Raw genomic sequence first — 8,625 nt, 5'->3', positions numbered from 1 at the left:
AATTTAGGCCCGTCAGAGATTAGATTCATGTGTGACAGACCATAATCTAGACCCGATTGAGATGGGTGTCATCTCTGATGGGCTTGATAGTTCGGCCCGATTGAGATGATTGAGACAATCTCAATCGGATATACATTTTGTGCTCGTCACAGATGAGTATCATCTCTGATGGGCTTTAAATATATACATCTGGATTCGGTCGTTGGACTACATTTACAACAGGCTCATTTTAGGCCCGATTAAGATGACTGTGTTCTGACGGCCCACTAGCACAGCCATGCGATGGGCCGTCACAGGAGGATCTGTACTAGTGAATCCTGAATTTGGTACCCTAATTATGAAAATTTTGTAATTCCCAAAGGGAAAAATCCATAAATTGATAAACCCAAAAGAATCCACAAATTACGTACGGTTTAGAATTCAAAAATGTTTGGAGATTTGCTGCGCGTGGCATGAGCTTTGCCGCCGTGTGACAATTTTCACAAGGGTCTTTTCATTATTTTTTGAATACCTTTCCGTGTCAACATGATCCACGAGCATTTTTATATGTGTAAAAGGAAAGGACATTATATATGGACAGGACAATTAACAATAATATCTGCAGACCACAATGCGGCCCTAATACATACTAAACAATATATATAGTAAGATCTAACAATAAGATACTGCATATACCAGCTGCAATAAGATATGAGAAATAATGGATGTCTCAAGGGCAAGGAATTTTATCCCCAATATATAGCAAAAATCATTTTCTGCGCATTTGCGTATTTGTAACCTAGAAAAATTCCAACAAGCTAGGTTTAATTTGTATACAAATTTAAATCAACCATCCGTATTTATTATGGTTGAAGAGTATGAGAGAAGAGAAAATATGTACTGTAACCACATTAATTTGGCGCACATATATACCACTGTCCAAGTGTGTCAAACAAAGATTCGACCTCTCATAAGATTTATTTCCCAGTCAACTTAATACGCTCTAGCTTTTCGCTTTTCTCCTAGTCTATCAACAGAAGAGAAGATATTGCTGTCCTTCAATAAAAAAAAAAGGTTGCATGATGTAAGAAAACAGGTGGAGATAATACAGAAAAATTTAAATATAAAACAATTGATGAGCCCAGTAGTATCATTGATAAGACTAAAAGTTCTGTGATACCCATTTCACAATTAAAACTGATTGTTTTGATTCAAACAATACATGTATATACAAAATATATATTGATTGCTACATGAAACATAACACATGTTGGAACAATTTCTAAATGGTACATTTTTTTTATATATTTCACAATGTATTGTGCACTACGTAGGAAAAACGTTTGGTATTGCTTCAGGTATACATCTGACAAATGAAAGTCACACATGTAATGCAGAACTAAGGACAGATCTAGAATAAAAATAAATCTGATTCCAGCCGCAACCCAGATTGCTCATGCAATCAATGTAACCATTTCTTATTAGTAGCGTAGTATCAGTATCCCACCAACTTCTTATCGCTGCTCACAGATATATTCAAAATGATATGATTCGCTTTCTTTCCAAACCAGGGTATAATCGGATGGACAAATTAAAGTTAATTGTTTGATGGACATGCGACCCTCGTGTGCAAATAAACATAGCACACGTACGGTGGCACCCTGCAGGCTAGGCTACCAACCATCACTCCCAATTAACCAAAGGTAAGGTCGGTGACGGCGATCGATCAATCTCCCGCTTGCCGGCGCCGGAGAAGAGAGCGACCGTGGAAGCTAGCTAGCTACCAGCTGGGTCATCGATCGACGCCGCCGGCCAGTAGATCGATGTGGAGCCTGAAGGTTGCGGATAGCGGAGGAGGCAGCCCGTTGCTGTGCACGGGCAATGGCTTCCTCGGCCGGGCCGTGTGGGACTTCGACGCCGGCGGCGGCACGCCGGAGGAGCGCGCTGAGGTGGAGAGGCTGCGCCGTGAGTTCACCGCCGGCCGCCACTGGAGGAAGGAGTCGCAGGATCTCCTCCTGCGGATGCAGGCAAGTTGTTATAATTTTCCTCATCGATCATTATACAGAAAATTACTCAATGGATGAATCCATATTTTAAAATTATAACAAGTACTCGCTCCAATTCCAAAATACTCCTAGTTGGCTTTATGGACAATGAGACGGTCAACAAAACATATCTTTTATTATAACTTTTTACGGTAATATATCTTTCATTTTCATAATATACACATTGTTTATTTAACTTTTGTTTAGTCAATTGTCTTATTTAAAAAAATTTACATGACCATCCGTCTTATTCACAACAAATTATATAATTATAAATTATTTAATTTATTATATGAGAATTTAAGAATGTCTTATAATTTTACATATTTGCATAAAAATTTTGAGTAAGACAAACAATCCGACGTAGATCCAAAATTCAATGATGTGAAATAGAAAATAGAAGGAGTATGATGTTTTGGACTACATAAATTCATCCACGAATAAACAAATATATTTTATATATTTTTGAAGATTCATTAGCATCTATATAAATATTTATAGTGTTTTATATAGTGAGAGACATAAAATAATATAATATGGAGGGGAGGTAATAGAAGAAATAAGTAAATTCTTCGTTTTACCATAGTACTTTCTAGGTCTAATCTATACGAATTGAGATCACGTGCATACTTTCCGTTTTGTCCCACCGATACCATCAGACATATCCTCATTGTTAGCATGCAGCACGCACGAGGGTCCCCCATTACGACCCTCCTCTTGGCTATAGATGCCAACTGGGCCGCCCGGCCTGGCACGGTCCAGACACGGTCGGGCCCATGGAATGATTAAAACTAAATTGATTTTTTTCAACAACATGGAATGTATCGTCTTTTGCTTTTGCTTATAAGTCAAAATTTAGATTTTCCAACTTAAATTAGAGCTGATTCTGGGGTTTTTTCGTTGTAATTTATTTTTCGGTCTCGTGCTTTTAAGTCGCTAAAAACACTTACATAAAAATTTTATTCACAATTATTCTTTGTTCGTAAATATGAGAGCCAAATGATCATTGCCCCGGAAGAAGCACGAGGCGTATACCACTCTACACAAATGTATATAACATGCATTCAGCATTATCAGAAAAATGATTCATATTAATTAACTAATGATATAGCAGCCGGTAACAATAGTTTAAATGGAAAACGGTTCCAGACTGTTGTTATGCTCTATCGGTGCTATTATATATTTTGATTAAGGAATCGGCAGTCGTGTTTTGTACTATAATCTTTTTAGTAGTGACCTTTTGAAAACAAATTATTTGTACATAAAAGGCCTAGTTTGGGCCCAAATAAGCCTTCGTTGACATCTCAACAACTCAAAAAACTTCGTTGTTTTTTTTAATTTTAAAAAAGGGCCTCACTCTGTAGAGGACCTATGAATTACGACGGAGTTATAGTTCAAGTAGAATTTGTTACAAAGAAGTTACGGGCTATTAATTAAATTTTTAAATCATTCAGACAATACTGTTATCATATCATCGATATATCCTTTTGCTAAATGGTATCGATCTCTCTTCTATGCAGTATGCAGAATCAACCCGTCTTCAACCAAATCTTTCGGCTGTCGTAGTTCAAGACAATCAAGATGTGACAGAAGAAACTATATTATCTTCGTTGCGACAAGCTCTTAATCAATATTCGACTTTGCAAGCACATGATGGGCATTGGCCTGGTGACTACAGTGGCATCCTGTTCATTATGCCACTCCTGGTATGCATTTTATTTTTATGTGTCCCTAGATTGACTATAATGACTAGTTTGTATAGTAATAATAAGATCTCTTATGTACTAACTGGTTTTACTCATCATCATCATCATCATCGTATAACACATCGGACGGTCTAAAACATATGTAAGCAGTTTAACGATCTGGATCATCTTCCCCCGTATGACAGGTAGATATTTCTATTTAACAGAAACCTTGAATATGGAAAGCCAACGGCATATCGTGAAAGGATCACTAATTAATAATTTTTCTTCTTAAATTTATATATTTAATTATTTTTTAAGGATTACTAATTTATGATGGATAATATTTGATATACTATTTCTATATTACGAGAATTTCTATAAACAAGACAAACACTTTCATAGACTAATTTATGATGGATAATATTACTGTTAGTCGAATCACTAACAATAATTCAGAGACAAATCTCTCGTAATAGGAATGACTATGTGGTATTCTACAAATACTTTTTAGCACCATGTTTTTATGTCAAATAAGTATTTTTTTATATGTCAAATGATGCATCATTGTAGAATATTTTTAAATCATTGAAAGATATGTTCATCTACTTATCATAACGGACTGGAAACACAACTTATGAAAATATCATCAGTAATTTCTCTTTATTAAAAACTATTATATATGTTTACAACTATAAAAAATTCGTGCGATAAATATCTTTTAGGTATTTATTTTAGAGTTCCACAGTTATTTTGTTACTTTGATATATACAAACGTTAATAAAATTTCATTTATTACAAGAAGACGAAAAGTTGAATGTAATGCAAATTATGTTTGTATAAAGTGGTTTTCATTGAATTTAACTTTATAGGGTTTAAATTTTCTATTAATATCAGGTAATGCAAATAATTTATTTAACTGAAATTATCCTAGCAACGCGTGAACATGATATTAAAGTAATTCTGAAATTAGTGTATCAATTTGTTGTTGCAATATTTCTGAAATTTGCATATAAACATGTCCTTGCAAGTTCTGCAATTACAATCCTAACTTGAAAACTCATAATTTATTACAATGTGGTCCAACCTATGATTAATTATTTAAAGGTATAATAGTGACTATTAACTGGTGGATTGCTGCTATTTTGTCAGACTTTGTTTAAATAATCAGATTAAGGAATGCTTGAAAGACAAATAACTTTGAATGTTTGGTTTATATCTGATTTCATTTAAAAGAATTTAAAATATCTTATTTATATTTTTGGATTGGGTCGTAGCGTTAGCACGAGTATATTGCTAGTATGACCTGAGAGAAACAATTAATAAGAATGACTAGATTGTCCCTAGATTGAAGTGGCCCAACAAATTTTGTCCCACCTAATTTGTATTGTATGATCTCGTATAACCTAAATTTGAATCAGGTCCATCGATTAGCAAGTGAGAAGTGTGGCACAAGGGCCCCCACAATTAAGGCCGTAACAAAAATTTGTACGTATAGGGCTTCTAGATTTTGATGTTTTAATTGAAGGCAGTATGTTCGAACATGTTTCAAGATTGCTCATTCCATTTCTATAAGTTGTCACTACTACATATACGAGCATCCATGATGTTTTTTAACAAATCAATATGATGTACTATATAATAAACAAGTCTAACGAGTTTTAAAAGTAGCTTGTTTGACATATGACTATGATGCTAGATTATGCCCAAAAAATGGCATTTCATCTGTGATAGATGTAGTGGGATGAACCATCATACACAAATAAGGTCATCCATGATTCTCGATATTATGAGAACTAGGGTTCTGGCTTGTGAATACTTAGCACCTAGGGTACGTCCCCTGTAGGGGGGCAGGTCACCTTAGGCCTTCCACTGTAGGAGGGCCCTGCGGGAGAGAGAGAGGAGAGGGGGTCGGTGAGGCTGACCGGTGGGCCCTAGGGGGAGGAGAGAGAGGGAGGCGGCGGGGACCAACAAGTGGCCCCACCAGGAGAGAGGGGAGGCTGGCTGGTGGGTGGGCCCCACTGGCCAAAGAGAGGAAACTGGGGAGTGGATGACCGGCGCGGCGGCGATGGCGGCCGGAGGAGGCAGCGGCGGTGCGACAACCGATCGGTGGCGAAGGGGACGGCGCTGGCGGCACGGTGATGACGGAGGATGGCGACGTTGGACCGAGAAGGACCCAGCGGTGTTGGCGCTCGGGACAATGACGGCGTGTGGCGGTGGTGGCCGGAAAGGAGAAAAAGGGGAGGGGAAAGGGAGAGAGCGCTCACCGGCAGCGGGGATGGCTGCGGTGAGTCGGCGAGGAGACGGCACGGGTGTTGACGGCGGCCGGTGGCTTGGAGAGGCGGCAGTCGACGAGATTGATTTGCAGCGACGCATGGGAATCGAGAGGAGGGTGCCGATGGCGGTGCCGAGTGTATTTAAGGGGGTGACAACGCTGGGTAGGGTGGGAGACGGTTGGGGGAGTCCACGGCGTAGACATGTCAAAGGCGCGCAGCGCAGGCCGTGAAGTTGGGATGAAGGCAGACTTGACCGGCGGTGCTCGACCGACGGCTGATAGGCGGGGCCCGTCTGTCGGTGGCGCAGGAGGACGAGGGAGGCGGCGCGAACTTCCAGCATAGGCGGCGCGTTGGGTTGGCAGCCTAGAGTAGAGGGGGAGGAGCGCACGGGCATGGGGAGGAGTTGGGTCAAGCGCGATTGGCTAACCCAGGGAGAAAGAAAAGAGAGGAAGGGGGAGGAGGTAGGCCAGGGGAAGAGAAATTGGGCTAAGGCCCAATTCTAAAAAATAAAGAAGCCGGGAGGAAAAAGAGAAAGACAAAAAATTTTATTAATTTATGGAGCAAAATTTTATCCTCTGGAATTCAAATTTAAATCTTGTTAATAATTTCTTTTTTCCCGACATATTTTAGAATATTCTAGCGAACATAATTTAATTAAATTAATTCTTTTGAGGATTATTTCTGGGTTAATTAAGCCAATTATTATTAAACAATTTTTTTAGTGATTTGGGCGTAGGATAGAAACTCAGGGTTTGACAAACCTAACCCATAAACGAAATCTCGACCCCGAGATTTGGCGGTGCTGCCGAAGAGGTGTGGATGGGCGACATTGAGCTCATCTTCTCTTTCCCAAGTGGCTTATTCTTCCGAGTGATGACTCCACTGAACTCTGCAAAATTTGATCACACGATTCATGGTCTTTCTTTTGATGGTTTCCAAGATCCGAGCTGGCTTCTCCACATAAGTTATGTCCTCCTGGATGTCAAGGTGCTCTGAATTGGCTTGCTCTTCAGGCACATAGACATTTCTTCAACCGCGACACGTAGAAAACATCATGGATTCCGACCATATTAGCAGAGAGCTCTAACTGGTAGGCAACTTCTCCTCTACGTTCCTTCACACAGTATGGTCTCACAAAGCATGGTGCCAACTTTCCCTTGGTCTGATACCGATGAACTCTTCGTAGTGGCGTGACACGAATATACACATAATCTCCTACCTCAAAGCCGAGATCTCTTTGATGGTTGTCGGCGTAGCTCTTTTATCTAGTCTGAGCAGTCTTCAATCTTTATCTGATGATTATGACCTTCTCTTCAGCTTGACTAAGGACTTCAGTCGCAAGAACTTGATGTTTTCCTGTATGATCCTAGAAAAGAGGTGTGCGGCATTTCCAACCATACAAAGCTTCAAACGGTACCATCTGCAAACTGGCTTGATAACTGTTGTTGTAGTAGAACTCTGCATATGGTAAACTTTTGGCCCATACTCGACCAAAGTCAAGTGCACATGCTCGACGCATATCTTTTAGGATTTGATTCACCTGTTCAGTCTGTCCATCTGTCTACGAACGATAAGTTATACTAAAATTCAGACGTGTTCCCAATTCTTCCTGCAATTTCTATCAAAACTTTGACATAAACTAGCTCCCACAATTAGAAACAATCTTCTTGGGTACTCCATGTAGACACATGATCCTGGGCAAGTAAATCTCGGTGAGTTTCTTCCCAGAATAGGTGGTGTGAACTGATAAGAAATGTGTCACCTTAGTCAAACGATCCACGTTCATCCAAACCAGTGATGAAGTCCATCCCGATTTCTTCTCATTTCCACTCTGGAATCTTGAGAGGTTGTAGCAATCCTGCTGGTCTTTGATGTTCCACTTTGACTCGTTGACAAACATCGCACAAGGCGACATACTCTACAATCTCTCTCTTCATACTAACCACCAGAATCTTTCCTTCAGGTCTTGATACACCTTGCTACTCCTTGGATGAATAGAGTGCTAAGTTTGATGAGCTTCTTAAAGTATCAACTCCTTCAACCCCTTGTTGTCTGGCACACACAATCTATCACCCATCCAGATTGTTTCATGTTCATCTTCCGTGAAGTCTTGAGCTTTACAAACTCTCATGTTCTTCTTGAGTTCCGCTGTTTCTGGATCATTTGCTTGTGCTTGGCGAACTTGATCAACAAGTTTAGGTTATGCCTCTAGGGCTGCAACAAAACTTTCTTCGACCAAACTCAAATTTAGTCGTTCAAACTCTCATTGTAAGAGCATCTGCAACCACATTTGCTTTGCCTAGACGATAATGGATACTCAAATCATAATCCTTAATTCATTCCAACCATCTTTGTTGGTGAAGATTCAAATCTGGCAAAGTAAAGATATACTTTAAACTCTTATGATCAGTATAAACTTCACACCTCTTACCGATTATGTAATGTCGCTAGATTTTCAAAGCATGAACCACTGTTGCTAACTCCAAATCATGAGTTAGGTAGTTACCTTCATGCAGTCTCAACTCTCGAGGAGGATAGGCAACCACTCTTCCTTCTTGAATCAATACACAACCCAGACCTAACCTGAATGCATCACAATACACCTAGAAGTCTTTCGTGTGATCTAGAAGGATCAAAACT

General features: G+C 39.5%; 1 protein-coding gene across 1 annotated transcript in view; it reads left to right on the top strand.

The window, feature by feature from the left end:
* Positions 1-1,802: 1,802 nt before the first annotated feature.
* Positions 1,803-8,625, top strand: part of LOC102701586 (achilleol B synthase-like) — a 27,646-nt gene continuing 20,823 nt past the window's right edge. Inside the window, 2 exon segments of the mRNA XM_040528789.1 lie at positions 1,803-2,006; positions 3,545-3,730. Coding sequence (XP_040384723.1) covers positions 1,803-2,006; positions 3,545-3,730 — 390 coding nt within the window.

The sequence above is a fragment of the Oryza brachyantha genome, chromosome 11 (genome assembly GCF_000231095.2).
Source record: "Oryza brachyantha chromosome 11, ObraRS2, whole genome shotgun sequence".
In the NCBI taxonomy this organism is placed as follows: Eukaryota; Viridiplantae; Streptophyta; class Magnoliopsida; order Poales; family Poaceae; genus Oryza; species Oryza brachyantha.
The sequence above is the reverse complement of the archived record's forward strand: the minus strand, read 5'-3'. Positions and strand labels throughout refer to the sequence as shown.